Source organism: Melospiza georgiana, chromosome 13 (genome assembly GCF_028018845.1).
Source record: "Melospiza georgiana isolate bMelGeo1 chromosome 13, bMelGeo1.pri, whole genome shotgun sequence".
Lineage (NCBI taxonomy): Eukaryota > Metazoa > Chordata > Aves > Passeriformes > Passerellidae > Melospiza > Melospiza georgiana.
The window spans coordinates 8,755,590-8,774,713 of NC_080442.1; the positions used below are offsets into that span (position 1 = coordinate 8,755,590).

Here is a 19,124-nt window from a genome sequence, read left to right on the forward strand (position 1 = left end):
CAGCCTTTCGCCAGCAATTTAGAGGTGATTTATACCTTTGCATTACTGTTAGAAACATAAAATGAGGAATTAATGAAGTTAATAGGTTACAAATGAAAATTTGAATGCCTACATGGAAAAACTGCTGTGGCTGTGGTGAAAACTCAGTGAATCTTGCTGATTACTTCAGGTTAGTAAAAAGTACTGTCTTCTATGCAGGAGAGCAAAATTTAAATTAATAAATTGCTTATGTTTATGTCCAGTTTTGCCATAGATGGGTGTGTTCAAAGTAAAAGAATGGGATAGGCTTACTTTGAGCATATATAAAGAAGAATGGCACACAGAGTATCCAGAGTTCAACTTAGTGTAATTGTAGGAACAAAACCACACACAAATCTGATTTAGGAAAGGCCATATTTCTTAAAATAGCAATATGATTTAGTGGAGATAAAGTGAAGTTATATGTAAATTAATCTGGATTATAGCCCTGTGTGGCAGACTGATTTCAAAGTTCCACAGAAAGCAAATAATTCCTGACTCACTTGTTTTGGTTATTTCCAGATGGTAGTTGCTTGTAGATTTTACAGATTGCTACTGAAGTGTTTTAATATGCTGGAGACTCATCATGGGGCTGCTTGTTCCCAATTCAAGGGTTTATTTTTGCCAGCATAACCAAAGGCAGGAGGGAGCTGTCAGAAGTCTCACACAGATTTTTGTAATGTCTTTGAAGAAACTTGCAGGCTTGAGAGGCTCAGCTTGGTGGTGTGCTGTATTTCACTTTTTACTGCTTTTTCGAAGGGCAGATGTTAAAAATTGACGTACAAAATATTCCTCGAGTCCTGTAGTACTGAGACCACTTGTGTCCCTAACCCCCACTCTGATTTTTTTGGTTCATCATTACAGCATTAGAACTTGGCAGGAATGTTTATAGAGATTTTTCACTGGAGCTCCTGAGTCATTTCAAGTTGTGGCTGATGGAAAAACACCAACCCTCCTACATGGGTGTGTCAAGGCATAAAACTTGCTGTGTGTTTGAGGAAATAGATCAAGGCCTCAGATCTCTCCCTAAAACATATCCTCTCGTTTCATGTTTTTGCTATGGTTTGTGCTTGATCTGTAGATGCATGAAAGGGTTTAAAAATTGGTAGATGCTCCCAGCAGTGCCAGACTGTAGATGCTTTCATTTCCCTTCTCCCAGCTTTTCCATGGAAAATTTCTTAGATAGGCATCACCAGACTGTAATCTGCAGAGAGCTGGGCCCAGCACTGAGGAAGTCTGTGTGTGTAAGAGTGAATTTCAGAGTAAATTTAGAAGCAAGTTGAGTGCCATGGAAACGCTTCTGAAGCAGGTTCTTCAGGGATGGATTGTCCAGGCATGCTTGGTGCAGTCACTGTGCAGCCATCTGCAGCTGCATTGCCACTCTTAGGCACCAAATGAAGAAATTCTGGTTTTAAAATGTCCGCAGTTAAAATTAGAGGGTTTGTTTTTCCCCCTTATCACCTTGTCCAGGGGGCACAGTGTGCGTGGCACAGCTGGCTCTCACTGGTCAGTGCTTCCACCCTTGCACAGAGCAAATAAACTTTCCCTACCTGTTGTAAATGCTGCAGGAGAGAAAGTTATAAGGGAGCTTTGTCAGATTATCCCTGTGGGTAGAGCAATCCTCATTTCTTATGAAAAAAGAGGATTGTCTCAAAAACATTTGAGGTCTCACTGTTTGTGGCAAGGAAGTTTGTAAAGAGTAAGGCTGAATTTTTCCTGTGCGGGGAGAGTTAAAGAATGGCGTGAATTTAGAAGGGCTGTAGTGATGAGTTGTATTGAAAAACCAGATATGTGTTTAATTGATGGGGAAAAACTAGGAAATGGGAGGTGTGAGTACAAGCTCAGCTATATCAGATGAGGATGTTCTAGTGCCTTCTAGGGCTATAATTGCCTAGTTTCCTGACTGGGTGCTGCTCTGTGTCAGCCCTATGAAATGCATCTACTGTTTGGTTTTTGATGCCTTTGACCAGGAGGTTGTCCTGCCTGATTGGCAGAGGTGCCCTGGAACCCAAATTACACTGTGTCTGTACATTGTTGCTTATTACAAAAACTGAGGATGTCATTCTTTCACAACAGCTGGAGGGTTAACACACTGCACGTACCCAAACTGGCAGGCAGTGAGAGCACCCGGCAGTTACACTTCACAAATTACAGTGTCACTGGTAATTCAGAGTAAAACACAGGGAAATACAATGCACTTTCATTGGGTTACTGCACTCAACAGGCAGTATTTCAAGTCTGCACATTGTGAATCTCTTTGGATTGTGCATGCTAGCTTTAGAAAAGGCAGCTAGAAAAGGTAAAAAGTTGTCCCTGATGTGTTTACCAGAGCAGGATGGAAGTAAACTCATGGTACTTTGTGTGTGCAGAACTATATTCAGAATAAATCTCTGCTGAAGTCAGTAGTATCAGATCCTTATTCTTTAATATTTTTAGAAAGATTAGAACAATACTTGATGTTAAAACCATTTCTGCTAGGGATTTTTTTTAACAACTATTAATCATTCCTTTTGTTTAATTTCCTTTGTAGGTATTGTTTTAGTGGCCATAAATCCTTATGAGCAGCTGCCTATCTATGGAGAAGACATCATCAATGCCTACAGTGGCCAGAACATGGGGGATATGGACCCACACATCTTTGCAGTGGCTGAGGAGGCATACAAGCAGATGGCCAGGTTTGTAGACCAGAGTCCTGAAGTCACTATTTTTCTGAAAGCAATAAAACAAAGTTTCTCGCTGATGCTCTTCTCTTTAATTTATAGCTTGTGAAATATTTTGCAATGTCTGTCTTTTATCTAGTGTTTTAGTACATTTCACAAGGGGAAGAGTTGCTTAAGTTAATGAACAGTAAAGCTTTATAAAATGCTGTGGAGATCATGGCCACTGACACTTAGCAGGAATTACCACAGATTTTGTCAGTATTTAGGTCTAAAATTAGCCCTGTGCTTTATATGATTTTTTTTATTTAATTACCAAAATAAAGAGATATTTTTTAATTGTCAGTGGATTATTAGAGAGAAAAGGGCCAGGTTCTCAGCTGTTTTGTGCTTGTGTGTGATACTGACAAGAGAAAAGAAATCACAGGGCTTATGAGTGCTATTATGGGCTCCTGGCTGTGTCAGTAATGTCCCAGCTATGTAATCTGCCTGTGGCTGTTGTTGACTGGAATTAAGAGGGAGCAGAGGGAGGATTGCAAAGAGTGCCTGGAAACTGAGTCTCTAAGGACACTGCAACAGCTGTGCAGGAAATCCTCATTCTGTTGGATGTTGCATCAAAATGAGCTTGTCACCCAAGGGCAGTGGTTAGCAGGAACTTCTTCCCCTTGGCCCCAAGGGCCTGCAGTTAGGGGAGCTGTTGAAATATTTCATTTGAAATAGTGCATTTCTAGAATAAAGGTCTTTTGGGCTACTGTTTTTCCTTTGGTTAGCAGGATGCTCCTGCTGTCCTCACTGGTTAGCTTCAAGCGGTTGGTATAGCTTTCCTTGTTGGCAATACAGCTCATGATCAAATTAATCAAGCAAAACACTGAAGCATCTCTGGATTATTTGTGATGGCCCTTAAGCTATGCTGCAGGTTAGGTAGGCAAGTGGGGGAGTGGGTTGAAAATTATAAAATCTTCATGTTTGAAGTCAGCTATCCATTCATTTAAGAGTCTTAAGAACTAGACTAGTGGAGGGATAGAATGGATAAAGTATTTGTCACATGCACGTCTGAATACAGTGATCTGCAATACCCGGGTAATAGATAATTTCAAAAGAAAACAGTTCAGTGCAACATTTCATGACTTAGGGTAATTGCAAAAGAGCCAGTGTTTCAAAAATACCCTTATCTTGGTTTAACTCCAGCCAGCAACTCAGTACCATGCAGCCACTTGCTTACTCCCTCCCTCCCTCACTGGGATGGGGAAGAGAAGCTCATGGGTTGAGATAAGAACAGGTTAATAATCAAAACAAAGAAAAATAATGTAAAATATTAGCAACAACAGTACAAGCAATGAAAAGGAAAGAGAGAAAGGGGCTAAGACCCAAGAAAAAGAAGTTATGCACAGTAAAATTGCTCCCCAGCTGCTGACCAATGCCCAGCCATTCCCCAGGCAGCCATCAGCCCCAGTTTGTATCCTGGGCATGATGTTCCTGGGTGTGGAAAATGCCCTGGCCAGGTGGGCTCAGCTGTCCTGGCTGTGCTCCCTCCCAGCTCCCTGTGCACCTGCTCAGAGGCTCTGACCAGCCCCTGGCTGCAGGTGAGCACTCTCAGCACCAGCCAAGGTGTCACTGTGCTGTCAGCGTTATCCCACAACTCCAAAGTGCAGCACTGCACCAGCTGCCAGGAAGAAATTTGCCTCTATTCTAGCTGAAACCAGGACAGCTCTACACCCACACTGTTGAATGGCAGAGATATCTGCCTTACTTCCTTTCTGCTCAGAAATAGATCTATAATCTGGTGTGGAAATACAAAGGCAAAACTGTGTGTTACGATAGTCGCATCTTCCTCATGTCTCTTTCATCACTGCTGTTTTAAACACACTTGGTTCTCAAGTCCCTCTAAAAGCTGTACAAAATAAAACTTTATTAGCCTTATTTTGTGTCTGAGGCTTGGTACAGTGGTCTGAAATTATAGTCAGTGATGGCTGTCATCCAAATTCACAGAATTTTCATTCTTAACATTAACCAGGGGAAGTAGGAGGCTGGAGAGGGATCTGTCTGCCCTGGCTGGCTCTAACCCCTGACTGGGTTTATCCCCTGCTGGTGCTGGTATTGCTGATCCCCTGTGCTCTGTGTGCCTGTGCCATGGCCATGCCTGCCTGCCAGCCCTGCCATTCCCTGCTGCTGGGCAGACTGGGGGGCTGAGATTTGGGCTGGAGTTTCCTCTGTGGCGTTTCCTCCTTGCGTTAATTACCTTCAGCTCTGCTGCAGCCTCCGGCACTTCTGCTGTCCTGAATAACAACAAACTGGAGGTGGTAGGAGATCCTTTTTGAAACAAATGATGAGAAATTATATGACTATGGAGATTAGCTTAAATAAGCCTTCCGAGTTATTTAATTAATTACTTTACGTGTGTCTGTTATAAACAATTTGTTATTCTTTTATGACTGACGGTGCTTTCGTAGTTGCAAAATGAAATCTGGGCACACAATGCAACTGAAAAAAAATCTCTGCACTGAAGCAACAATTTAATTGTTTTAGCTTTTCAATGTTTATTTCCTTTTTTATTTATTTGGGGATTTTTTGGCCTTGTTTTTAAGAACTTTTTCTGTCATTACAACACACCAATTTTGGTCATTGAATTTAGTTTTCTATTGCTGCTTACAATTACTAAATCCCACCCTTTAACTTCACTGGTGTTTTTTATACTCTGAACAAGTCACCTTTACTTCTGAATTATGAAGTCAGAGAAAAAGAACTCCAGTTTTGCATTTCTGCAGCTGACTATTTAAAAATGAAAATCAGATTGTCTGTGATGCTGTATTAACATTTTAATAAGTGCATTGCATATTCATGTGGTAGCTAGTCATATGGCATTAATCTGCATTTATGTGTGTAATTGGTGAGATTTATTTTTCTCTTGTTTCTGATCTTTCCTAACTCAATTTTTAAATGATCACTGGAATAATTAGTCATGATGCTCCTATCCTTAAGGCTTCAGTGAGCTCTTCTAAATATTTACTCCTTAGGTCATCTTGTTAATTTATAATTTAGTGATTTAGAGTTTGTTCTTTCCAGCTTCGTTGCTTCATCTGCTGCAGCTGAGAAACTCCATCTATGTGCATGGTTAACTAAATGATCTCTGGAGCCTTCTTCAGCCAAAGAGAAGCCCCATGGCAGAAATCTGGAAAGCCAGTGATTAAATATTTGCATTGTGCTTTCAGAAAAAATACAGTGCAGAAATGTTGCCCACTGGAGTGACAGGGATGGAGCTCACATCTGGCTTGTGCAGGGAAATGATGCACAGCAATTGCTTGGGGTTGACTGCAGTGCAAGGCAGCACATAAAGATTGCTTTGCATGTGACATTTCCTGCTGAGTGGGAGCCAAGTGATGGGTACGTGCTGCTGGAAGTGCTGGGCCTGTTTGAGCCTCTTTATTTGCTCTTCCTACAGCACTTCTGTCCCCAGTTTCCAGTGCAGGGTTAGTGAGGGGAGCATGGCTCATCTTTACCCATGGCCAACAGTAAAATCAGTGGGTACTGTCTGCTTGGTGGCTTCTTGTCTTTTTCAGTGCAGGAAAACATGCACAGCTCTTCAGACCAATCTCATTTTGGATTATTATTTCTTTCCTTTTCCCCTTTCCCTTCTCTTCCTCCCCTGTCATTTGTCTTTGTACCTGTTTCCTTCTCTCTCTCCATCTCCTGCTGCTGCTCTGCCCAGACTGACAGCTTTGTTTCAGACACCTTTGCTCTGCTGTGCCTAAAATAAGCACTGATCCAGTTTTACAGCTGCACTTAAAGTGTGCTGGGCTTAGGGCTCTGAGTGCTCCATGCTCAGCAGTAACTCTGTTGGTTTGGGTTTGTGAGGGTTTGGAGCAGATCTCCTGCTCTGTCCAAGGACTCTCCACGTGTTAATTTACAGTGGAGGGAGCAGGGTCATTCTGCTGGGGATGTGTCCATGTGGTTTTTGTGCAGAGAGGTTCTGTAGGTGCAGCTCTGACCAGCTGTGCTTCTGTGGAGAGCTGGGACCTGCCCTCAGGGCTCTGCTCAGCCATGGCAGTGTACTGTCCATGGATTCCTCACTCCATAGGAGTGAATATTACAGGCTTGGGGCTGGTTAAGGCAGATGAGTGGCGCAGAAGGAAGAAAATAATTGTTTAAGAATATTATTTTTGTCCCAGAAATATGAACCTCAATGCCAGCATGTGGGTATTTGCATATGTTGATTCCTTTGAGCTGCAATGCATGCCACTTTTGTATGTCATTGTTTCCAAATTGTTAACAAAACCCAAATTCAGTCTTCAGTTACCCCTCTGTGGTAACTATGAAAATTGAAGCAAAGCTTCAGTTGCCAAACATTTTATTTTTTATTTTCAATTGCAACTTCTGTAGGAATCACAACCTTCAGCAGGTGCATCTCATTTCTTTGTAATATTCCATAGAATATTCAATACATTTTTAACTCTCTGGTTTGCAGTAAGATGTTGATGATTATACTCTTGAAACTGTTAAGAATTGCATTAATGTATGAGACTTATGACTATCAGTTCCCTAACACTATTAGGGAAAAATCACTCCTTCATGGGATTCTTTCCCCTGCCTAGTGATGGTATATTGCAGTAATTAAGATAATGTATTTTTTTATCAGCACTTTCTTGGTCTGATTTGTTCCATCCTACTTGTGGTTGATGGCAGATACAGCAAATTCAATTTAATAAATTAACTTTGAGATTTTCTTCTGATTAATTAGTGAAGTTGTCTAGCATCATTTAAGTTGAAAGTAACCTCTGCAAACAGAATTGCATACTGATGAGATCCATATAAACCTTAATGAATGCCAGCATGGAAAACAACAGTGTTTAAAGCATCAATTTCCAAAGTTTTGCTTTTTCTATTTGGTCAAAGTATAGTGATTTATTTAGTGGTACTGTGTAGCTTTTTTATTAAATTGCCTTTAATAAGCAGGCTGCCTCTCTGTTTTGTCAGCTCTTCTGTGTGTGTCTGATGGCTTTCACCTACAGGAAGATATTTTTCTATCACTTCTTGTTCAAAAGGAAGCTTGGTGAGCTGTTGAGTGGGTGTTTTGAAAGCATCTTTACTGACAGTCTCCAGTTATCCCAGGCATCCCAAGATGATATCCTCTTATAAAAATGCACATTTGATCAGCTGCTGCTTTGCTTCTGAGTGTCTGATACATGGATACTGTGTTTTCCTGTGGCAGAATCATGGCAGGGATGATTAACAGCCTATAACAGATCTGAATTTAGTTGTGGAATGAGAGCCTGCTCTGGTGGGTGCTGGACAAGCACACAGTGGCCAAACTCCACTTGTGGCCATGACAGGACTCCTTGAGTTAAAGATCTGCCTTGGAAAGAGGTGGCATCTCTGGGCCCCTATGGTTAGATGGAAAGGGAAGTGTTTTCCTTTCTGATGAGGTGATTTTGGAGCAGTTTCCCACACTTGGAGCTGACATGTTGTGGTGTTACAGGTACAAGAAGGCAGATGGGGGAATTGGCCTGGTGTAACATAAGGGGCTCCTTGCCCAAGCAGTGATTGTGTTGAGGCAGCAGAAGGGTTAAGGGTGCTTGTAGCTCACAGCTGGAGCTCACATGAGGTGTCCTGCTGGTAGCAATGAGCTTTCCTGAGCTGTTGCAGGAGTGACCTCTGCCTAATCCCTGGGTGCAGCAGTTGCGGAGTGCTGGCTCATCTCTGCACTCTGGAGTGCAATCTGTCACGTGCTGACCTCAGGTCTCCTCATGTGTGTGTGTTCAGAGATGTCACTGACAATTCATTATCTTTTCACCTTCTGACATTTTTACAGTCAAGAGCTGTGTTTCCTGGATGTAATTATAATGGCAGGTGGTGCATTTTGTTAATTAAAAAAAAAAAAGGTACATCTTCTGATTATGAGTGTTGCAGAATGTTTTTACCAAGCTGTTGTTGAAGAGAAACAAAGATGCTTAGGAACTTGGGCTGTTTTGGAGTGGTTGAGTTTGCAGCTGGAACAGACTCATGAGAATTCAGGTTGTGAATAATAATATTATTTCATCTTTGCATTGCATGTTTGATGAGCAGATGCCAAAGTTCTTTACTTGGGGAGAGAGAAGGGATCAGCATAATTGCTTCCATTTTGTAAGTTGGAGCAGACATGGGGATTGGGAGGGCAGCTTTGGTGAGTTCACCAAGGTGGCAAAAGCAGAGCTTTGAGCCCCTGAATCAGAAATCCTGGTCCTGTGGCTGGTGACTTGGTGACACCAGCTTGACAATAAAATATGTGAGGATAGAGTGTGTAACTAACAGTGGAGCTCAGTTCAATGCTTTCAGTGTACAAAAATGAGCAAATGAGCTGCATTTTTCATGCCCTCCCTTTCCTGCAGCATTAAAGGGTCTCTGTGCCAGGTAATATATTTTCCTAATAACATTTGCTGTCACTGAGGGTTCCATGTGTTCCAGGCACTTTACAAGCCCTGTGGCCAGGCCTGGATCAGCCTAGAGTTGGTGCCAGGCACTGAGGTTCCTGTCACTGGCCTGTGCTCAGAACATCCTCTCTTCTCCTGCAGCTGAAGATGCCAGTGAGAAATGCTGTTAGGCTTAAAAAAAACGAGTTAAACTGGAAATATATTTAGAAATGAGATTAAAGAACATGGTTTATTGGACTGATGTTTCATGCTTATTAAAAGTGAATGCTTTTAGAAGAAATTAATTAAGAATTAAGTGCTTAGTCAGGAGCAATTGTTGTGACTCAGGGTTGCAGCTGAAGAATTCTCTGAATTGTTAATGTGTGGCATCTGTGAAGGCTGGGATGTGTCAGGCCAGAGCATGTTAGATCCAGGCTGTCAGAATAAACCAATGGATGCAGCCTGTGAAGGTGGAACAGACACAGAAATGTGGCTGCTCTTCTGTGCTTGCTTCTGGGCAAAGCACCTGTAACTTGCTTTTTCTTCTGTGTTCTTTTGCTCCTTGCCCATCACATCTCTACAGAATGGTTCAGAGCCCTTCAGCCTCTGGTAATGATCCTAGCACATTCTGGATGTTTTACAGATGTGAGTTCACACACCAGCCTTGGAGGGTGGAAAGAAGGGATGATGTGTGTCAGGCTGCACCTTTGGGATGTGCCACTGCAGGTGAATTTGGAGGCTCTGGAACTGGGAGCGCCATGGTGCTGTGGCTCCAAAGGGGAAGGAGCTGTGCTTGCTGCTCCAGCAGCACTGCAATAGGGACAATAACTTGGGAAGTGCAGGGTGAGGGTAGTAGGGTGAAGGTAGAGCTCCTACCAGGTCTGTCTGGCTGCAGGGAAGGTGAGGGAGAGCAGCTCAGCAGCTGCAGAGGAAATGGCAAGGGATGCTTGTGGAGTGTGGGCCTGAAGCAGTTGGAGAATAAGAGGACAAAGCAGGGGAACTTTCCCATTCTGGAGGGCCACTTGCCAAATCCAGAAACAGGGGCTAGCAGAATTTATTTAAGGCTGTGAAAAACTTTGAGATTAAATCGTTTATTTGGAAGGTTGATGAAGGACAAGCTGTTGCCTCCTGCCCTCGATGTGAGAGGTGCCAGGAAGGCAGCCCAGAGCTGGCTGCTGCTGCTTCCCATCAGTCCAAGAGCATTAGAAAACTGCTGAATGAATTCTTGTTTGTTTATTTATTTATTTATTGAACAGTTAAATTACTCGTGTTTGAAAAGCACATCCTGGGTTTGTAGAGTTGCCAGGTTTTATAATGGCTCCTAGCAGATGCTGCCTGCCCTGGGCTGGGTTTCAAAGGCCTTTGCACTGGAGGAGTGCAGCTGAGCGTGCACAGCCTTGTTTGCTGCCACACAGCTCTGCCCTTAGGCAAAGGTGAAGCTAAATATATTGCACTGACTCCTGCTAAACCTCCCAGCAATGGTGGGTCTTACAGCTGCCCTGTATTTTAAGATAAGTGGAGAAGCAATTTTGGTCTCCTAGAAAAACAAGTAATTATAACAGTGGGAGCATCACAGAAAAGTGGAGCACAGCTGCCCAAAAAATTAACCTGGGACCTACTGTGGCAGGGGACTGGGAGGGCAGCTCTTGAGGTGAGCACAGGCTGGATAGTCTGCAAGAAAAAGCTAAATCCTTGTGTCACTCTAAAGCCACACTGTGTGCTGAAAAAAGTGTCCTGGAAAAATAATGTGACCATGGTTTGGTTTCAAGTTTACAATCCCTGGTAATTTAAGGAAACACAGTTTATTTCAGTGTTTATTGAAATCAGACATATTTAGTGAGCCTTCAGATGAGTTGTGCAAATCCTTATTCACTTTATAACATGGATTTGTGTTTCTGGTGCTTTATTCTTCTGCCTGCATTTGCTAGCTGTGCATCCTCCCTCCTGCCTTGGGAGATGCCAGTCCCTGGAGCCTGCTGGGGCTGGGAAGGTCCTTCCTGCATTTCTTAAGGAATTAATCAAGATTCTTTCTGTAAAGCTCACAAAACATTCAATGCTGCAGAGAACTCTTGGCTGTATGTTGGTACCTGAACTCTGCTGGGTTTCACAAGAAGGGAGTTCAACATTTTTGCTGTGGGCAATTATTCCAAGACTGAATGAGCTGTTTGGAATATGTGCAGTATTAGATGTATTTTTCTATTCTTAGCAGTACTGCTGTTATAAGAATCACAGATCAAAGTTATTTGGGAACACCAATAAGTAACATATATAAAGTTGCAGTGATATTTAGCACTTTCACACTGGTTTATTTTAAGTGCATTGGGTAAATTTCATTTATTTTGGCTTTCTTACCAGTGCCTCATGGTGAGGGAAATTATCATTATTAAAATGATTTTTTTAGCCACGCTGTCAAAAATCTGTGAATGTTCTGACTGTAGATACTACAGGTTATTTTAGTCATATGCTGTCACAAATATACAATGGGGATGCTGAGAGATTGATCACAAAAATAGGATGTTTATTTTGGTCAGTTTTGTTTGTACTGCTGGAGACACTAAAACACGTCAGCTGCATAGGTGTACACGTATCCTTGGGAGGTTTGGAAATGCTTTAAGGTCTAAAGCATGAAACATAGCTTAAACTGAGTTGTTGTTGGTCCTTAGTTAATCCTGTGTCTCTGAGAGAAGCTGCAGCTGATGGAAGAACAGCAAGATTTCAAACCTGCCAGCATTTCAGAGCAACTCCCATCTGACCTTTCAGCCATGTTTTTAGTTTTTAAGTTGTGTTCTTGGGTTGGATTTCCTGCTGCCATCGTTCAGCTGCGGGATGGAAAGCACTAAGCTCCTCTCTGTCTTTGATGGGCACAATGCACACTGGTGTTGGTGGTACCAGGTACACACACACTGGTACTGGGGTGTGTGTGTGAGAACAGGATCTCTCCCAAGAGTTCCCTGAGTCACAGCTTCCTTCCCTGGCAGTTATTTGGGATATTTTCATCATTGAAAATTCACTGTTTTAAAAATGTAAAGCAATTTCAGCCTTACACGTCTATCTTATCACCACAGAACTGCAGTAGATGAACAGTAGTGAGATAAAGACCAAATTCTCACTGCTAAATAAAAGATATTTATTGTGTATTTGCACTGAAGCAGGAGGGGATTTTAGTTTTTGAAGATCACATCATCAGGTCTTTAGCAATAGTCTGTGCTGTTTTGAGTTAAATAAAAATGAAATTATGTGCAATGGGGTTGATGCCCTTACCTGTAACCTAAACCTGTTATTCCAAAAGAAAAGAATAAAGCAGTAGCAGCTCCACAAGGGGGAGAAAAAAAAAGGGAGGAAAAATAAAAGCCAGGAGATTTAATTAATTAACCTTTTAGCATTTAGGCAGTGAGGAGAGATCATCTCCTGGAGGTGGTGGCCTTTAAATCACCCTGACAAGAAGCTTCCTTAGAAACATCAGCACCTTGGCAGTGTCCTCAAGGTTAACAAACATAAATGGTTTAGGATCAAAGGCAGCCTAAGCACTAATGTTCTTCTCATTAAATTGCCCTGTTATTTGCTTTCTTCTTGATATATTAAGAATATTGCACTCTGATCTTTTCTGCCAAGCTCATCTGTGTTGTGACATGGAGACCATTCAGCTTTGAAGTAGTTCATCATAGGCAAGCATTTCCAAGCCCACATCAGAATCTTTCCAAATCAGCTGTTAGTGATACAGTTTGTCCAGGGAGAGATGCTGGCAGCTTGGGTATGAATGGATTGACAGGAGTATTGAGGTTGATGTCAATAATTTCTGTGTTCCTTTTGTTGTCAGTAATTCTGTATTCCTTGTGTTTGTTTTCCCAAGTTGATGTTTGTGTGGGGGGTGTACTCATATACATGTATTTAACATTATTTGCTGTGGAGTCATGAGTCTGAAAGCCAAGATCAAGTGATACATCTGATGCATCAGCCATGGGAAGCAAAAAAAGCACAAAAAAAGTGTTGTGCTTTGATGATTCAAAAAAGCTTTGGGCTTCTTTAATCCTCTCTGAAATGCTTATTGATAGAGAGGTTTTTAACTTTCAGTTTTCCTGCTTCAGAGAGATTTTCAGTTGGTACAGAGGAAGAAGGTAAACAGAGATATCTGTAAGGATTTTTTAGTCTGTATGTCTTGATTATCCTGATCTGTTTGGACAGTTTGCTGTGGAAGTGCTGACTTTGAAGCAGTAAGCTATTTTGAGTTTTGTAGGAAGCAGCTTAAGTGGGTGCGATTTTGAATGGAAATGGTTTGAAAATTATTTGAAAATTGTTTGAAAAAATATTAGCAACTTTGAGGTTTCAATTCTTGCACTGGTTTTTCTTTTTTTGCCTCAATTTTTCCTTTGGTCAACTAAAATTGTTACTAGCTGTCCTGGATAATGAGAGCTGTCAATGGTTACTCAGTGTTGTTGCAGCATTCTGTACAAATTGGAGGTGCCCAGTGAGTGTTGCTCTTGTTTCCAATATATCTGATAGCTGTGCCCTCATGAGAGGAGCAGTTCCTCCACCCTGAGCTCTTCTGAAAGCATCTACTGCACATTTTATACAATACAAAATTCAAAGTAGCCAGTGTTGTTAAAAGCATTGCATTAAGATACATGCACATCCTCAACAACGGGGTTTTTTCACCTCTTGAGAGCAAGGTGATGCTTTTAAAACCACTTGCTGGTTTCTTGTGTGCTGTTATTTCATTCATAATCTGCAAAACCCTTTTCTGTATGGGAGATATCTCAAGGCAGTTTGCAGCACTCTGTCTTCCTCAGTGCTGAACCTTCTTTGAGCAGAAGCTATCTTCAGTGTTAAATTTTGCAATGTTTATTCCAAGCACAAGAAGCCCCTGTTGCTATGCAGGCTGTAATCTCAAGCTTACAGGAACTAGGTAAGGCTGAATCTTCTCAGTTTTGGCACTCTGACAGTGAATTTCCTCATAAACATACTGCCTGCCAACAAAATTTTGTAGATAAAGTGAAATTGTCTTTAAAAGTTACCAGCCTATGCAGAAATATGGTTCTGCATTATTTCTTGTGATAGAGAATGCCTTAAATTGCCAGGTAGGTGTTGCATAGTGTGTCCTCATTCTTGTGTTTATCAAGAAATAGCTGTTACCCTCCCATGATTCCCAAAGTATAGGCCTGAGAGAATTTATACAGCAGAGGTCTGCACCAAATCCTCTGCTGCTGCTGCAAGCAACCCCAGCCCATCATTTCACATTTCAGCTTGTGAAATGTCTGGGTCTGTCATCTTAAAATGGCACTTTTAATGTAGGTCTGTCATTCCTTTATTCTTCTGCTGTTCAGAGGAGCAAAAGCTGAATGTGATGCTGAACATAACGTGGTGTTTCCATGAGTGGTGAATTGCTCCCAGTCAATTTTCAGTCTTATCTTTTCAAGATAATTTGGCTTAATATTGCATCACAGTGATGTAGTTTTGTGTGCTGGGGTCTGATTGCTATCTGCCTTTGGGGAAAAGAGCACTCCTCCACCTCTCATCTCCCAGATTGCTTTTCCTTATTTCTGTTGGCAAAAGCATAATTAAAATGTTCCCTCCATTCAGAAGTAATCTTAATTTTAAAATCATCTATTTACTTGTTTTATTCAGAGAAAAACACTGCAGGAAGATGAAATATTGCATAAAATGTGGCATCTGGCTGCAAAGAGGTGTCACATAAAGCTGTTGCCCTACTTACTTGTTTCATTGGATGAAAGTTATAATTATAGCTTTTTTTTCCTGACTGGCAACATGTTAAGTACTCAAAATGTCAGGTCAAAGGTCAGGGGTTAATGATTTAACTAAAAATAACTCTAAAGGTGTAGTATATATCTGAGAAAGAACTTCAGTGGTGTCACTTTTGTTTTCTGGGCATTTTTCCCTTTGTTTTGGTCTTCTAAATTTTGTTTTGTTCTTAGCACACCCTGAATATGAAAATTTCACTTGACATAAACAGATGCTATTCTTTAGACCACTGCTTATACCAAATCATAAAAAAAAAATTCTCACTGCATTTCATACATCATCCAAAGGGGCTTTGATGCTAGTTTACTTGTTATTTTCCTTTTAAATGTGGTGGTTTCTTTTTTCTTTAAAGTTTTATCATGTTAAAGAGCTTTCTGAGGTGGCACAGCTGCCTGGCAGGACCAGAGCACCCTCTCCAAGGGGATGTGGCAGGCAGAGCTCATCCCCTGCTGCTCTTTGGGTTGTGCTGCACTGCCCTTTCCCCTTCCAGTGTGATCTGGGGTGTTTTGTTGTGTTTTCCTTTCTCTCTGGCAAGCAGCACAAAGAATAATACACTAGAGGATGGCCAGTGCAGTGTGTTAAAGCAGAACAATGGATTAATGTACTGGGGGAGACAAGAGCAGCCCTGAGTGTGGATGGAGGGCACTGCTGCAGACACTGAGGAGCCCTTTGTGTGCCCTGGTGCCTGCTGCAGCCACAGAGTCCTGCAGAGGGACAGCAGCAATGTGTGCAGAGTCCCTGCAGCAGGGACAGCAGCAATGTGTGCAGCACACACACACACAGTCCTGCAGCAGGGACAGCAGCAATGTGCACACACACACACAGTCCCTGCAGCAGGGACAGCAGCAATGTGTGCAGCACACACACACACACAGTCCCTGTAGCAGGGACTGTGACCGTGTTCACAGGAGTCTGAGGATGAGGGAAGAGATGAGGTCCTGACTCCATGTTTCAGAAGGCTTGATTTATTATTTTGTAATATATGTTACTTTAAAACTATACTAAAAGAATAGAAGAAAGGATTTCATCAGAAGGCTAGCTAAGAATGGAATAGCAAAGAATGATAACAAAGGTTTGTGGTGTGACTCTCTGTCCGAGCCAGCTGACTGTGATTGGCCATTAATTACAAACATCCATCATGGGCCAGTCACAGATCCACCTGTTGCGTTCCACAGCAGCAGATAATCATTGTTTACATTTTGTTCCTGAGGCCTCTCGGCTTCTCAGGAGGAAAAATCCTAAAGAAAGGATTTTTCATAAAAGATGTCTGTGACAAGGGATAGCAGCAGTATATGCAGACACACAGAGCAAAGTCTCTCTTCTCCAGGGCAATGGTGCAATGTGGATGTGTGTATGGACTCAGGAATGAAATAAGGGATCCCTTATTCCTGGGCACACGAGTGTGTGCTAAGGAGAAGAGAACTCTTCATATCTTATGACATGGGGGAAGGAAACTGGCTAATTAGCAACAGTATTGGTAAGGAGGCATTATTTCAAACTCATTTTTTCATTACTGTCTTTGTAAAAGTGGAACTCCTGAGAAGAGACTAAGGACTGCAAAACCAGTGTGTGTTTTCCATGCTCCCACACATGTCCTTCAGGAATGTGACAGTGAGAATGAGACGCCTTTATTTCCATGGCTTTTCTTGGCAAAAGAGCTTGTTTTTTATTGACAGTTTTGTCAGAAGTCTGAGTGAGTCTGCGTTCCTTGGTTTTATGAAAGCTTTTTGTACTTTGGGAACTAAAAAATCTCAACCATCAGAGGATTCATTTCGTAGAGCTTCCTCAGAATTCAGATATTTAATGATATTTAATGCATCAAACAGCTGGTGATCTACAAATGAAAAGCTTGTGATGTTGTTGCCTATCTCCTGTGTTAAGCAGTCTCTGCAATCAGATCAGAAGTTTCTTATTTTCAAATGGCATGGGGTTTTCTTTTTTCTATTTCAAAGAGCACAGGAGGAAAAAAGAGAGAATGGTGCCAATCCTATGAAGAAGTGGTTGGTTTTGACTCACTGCAGGAACTGTCTTGTTTGCTACCACTTGTCCCATTTAAAAGTGCATTTTTAGGCATTTTCTTGGATTTCTCCTGCATCCTGCTCTCTTTGAGCAGGAGGATCCATGAAACTCCTGCAGCTTCCTGAGCCACAGGCTCTCTCCCACACACCTCTGACTGCTATAAGTGAACTCTGGGAGGAGGAATGGGGAAGAAACAAGAGGGTTTCTTCTTCATTTTTCATCTGGAAATCTTTATTGTTACTGCAAGCCATCCCAGGCACACAGAGCTCCCTGCATGCCCTGCTTGGTGGCCCCTGTGCTGTCTGAAATGTCATTCACAGCTCCTGGGCTGTACAGCCTGCTCTGTACCTGGGCTGTGCTCTCTCTGTTCCAGCCCCAGCTCTGTAAAGCTTTGGGGAGAAGTTTTATTCCTCTTTTTGCTTCTTTTCATGTTAGTGTGGAAAATAGCCTTTTTTTTAAAATTTCATTTGCTTTGAAAATGTAAAAACTTTGTAAAGCACATATGGTCTTTATTTTAAAAGTTTCAGGCTCTATTAATGTTAATTTCTGTGTTTTGTAGTGTGTTGTTTACTCAAAGTTGGGTTTATGCACAGAGTTCTCTGTGAGTTGAGAGAAAATTATTTTAGAACCAAATGGAAATTATTCTTTTTTACAATAGAAGAATTTTTCCCTCAACAAAGGCACTGTCTTCGCTCCAGAGCTGCTACCTCTGTCCTGAACAGCCATGCTTGAATTTTTCAGATTCAGAACAATTCTGGGATAAGCTGGTGATGAGAGCAGAGGGACCAAAGGTTTCTGTGGCTGACCCTGCTGTTGATGCCTCCCTCTGTCAGATGGCATTCGTGGCCTTTGCTAATGACCGCTGACAATGCAGTGGAGCCTGTGCCACAGACTGTGGGTGGGAGTAGCTGCAGGGGCAGGTAGTGAGAGAGCAGCTGGGAATTAACGTGAGTTTGTGTTCCAGGGATGAGAGGAATCAGTCCATCATCGTCAGTGGGGAGTCTGGAGCTGGCAAGACTGTCTCTGCCAAGTATGCCATGAGGTACTTTGCCACGGTCAGCGGGTCTGCCAGCGAAGCCAACGTCGAGGAGAAGGTCCTGGCCTCCAACCCCATCATGGAGGTAAGAGAGCTGCTGCCTGCCAGTACTGGGACAAACATTCAATAGAGAGCAGTCCATGCTTCCTAAAAACATTTCTAAATATACATTACAATTTTGTGTCTAATCCATTTACAAGGAGTTGCTCATTTATGAAAGACTGAGAGAAGGTGGGAGGTAATATTTCAATATTGCTAACATATTTCACATCAAGTAATTTTAATGTGAATACTGCTTTGAGTCTCTTCAGCTTTGTAACTGGTAGTTCCCAGCCTGCTGGCCAAATGCAATTGGAGAAGACTGGTTCTGTGTGTATCCAAAGAGGATAAAGCTGTTGGTCTTACCCACCAGATATGTACATCACACAGTGGATTGTACTCTGAAAGGAAGTAAAGCAAATGTTGAATTTCAGGAAGTAAAATTAGAAAAGAGAGACTGAGGAAGCAAAGTTGCATGGGATGCACACCATTTCTTTCAGAGGGAAAAAACATATTGGAAGACATAATTTTGCTATAATTAGCTCAGATTCATGTTTCTGTTCTGGAAATTGTTGTAACCACCTGTAGTAAAGTCCCAAGGGTTTGGAGGGCAGGTGCTAGCAATAGACTTTGAGACAACACACTATGTGTACAATTCCTCCTGCTTAAGGGCTTCTGTTCTCTGGGAAGCTCAGGAGACACTAATTCTGATGTCAGAGCAAGCAGAAAAGATTTCTTAGACTTATCTGAATGGTTTCTCGTGTCTTTGCCTACATATGTGGTTTCAGGTTGTGGCTCTGAAATTAAGGAACTCTGTTAAGAAATGATTCATCAGAGAGAAAGTTTTGGGGGAATTTCTGGAGGGAAGTAGCTCTGTCCATAGGCACACACATGGTCATGCTTTGGTAGATGTTGGGCATCTCTGCAGTGTGGAAGATCATGAGTAAATAGAGTGCATGCAGTGAAATGTGAAATGCAAAATGCTGCCGTTGTTTTTTTCCTCAGGTATTTTTAAAAATGACCTGTGTTTTATTCCTCCTTTCCTCCTGGCATGAGGAGTTCATGATACTCAAACTATAGCTGCCCCATCACATTGTGTGTGTCTGTCACAAGGTAATGCTGCCTGGTTTGTGGTGCTGTGTGGAAATTCCTTCTGTGGGGTGAAACAAGCTGTGCTGTGCTGGGCAGGGACTCACCCAAAGGTCCGGCCGTGGG

General features: G+C 42.1%; 1 protein-coding gene across 3 annotated transcripts in view; it reads left to right on the plus strand.

Moving 5' to 3' along the window:
• Positions 1 to 19,124, plus strand: part of MYO5A (myosin VA) — a 97,828-nt gene that overhangs the window by 24,619 nt on the left and 54,085 nt on the right. For all 3 annotated transcript variants that reach the window (XM_058033861.1, XM_058033859.1, XM_058033860.1), the window contains exons 4-5: positions 2,549 to 2,693; positions 17,799 to 17,955. In XM_058033861.1, coding sequence (XP_057889844.1) covers positions 2,549 to 2,693; positions 17,799 to 17,955 — 302 coding nt within the window. The remainder of the gene's footprint in view (positions 1 to 2,548; positions 2,694 to 17,798; positions 17,956 to 19,124) is intronic.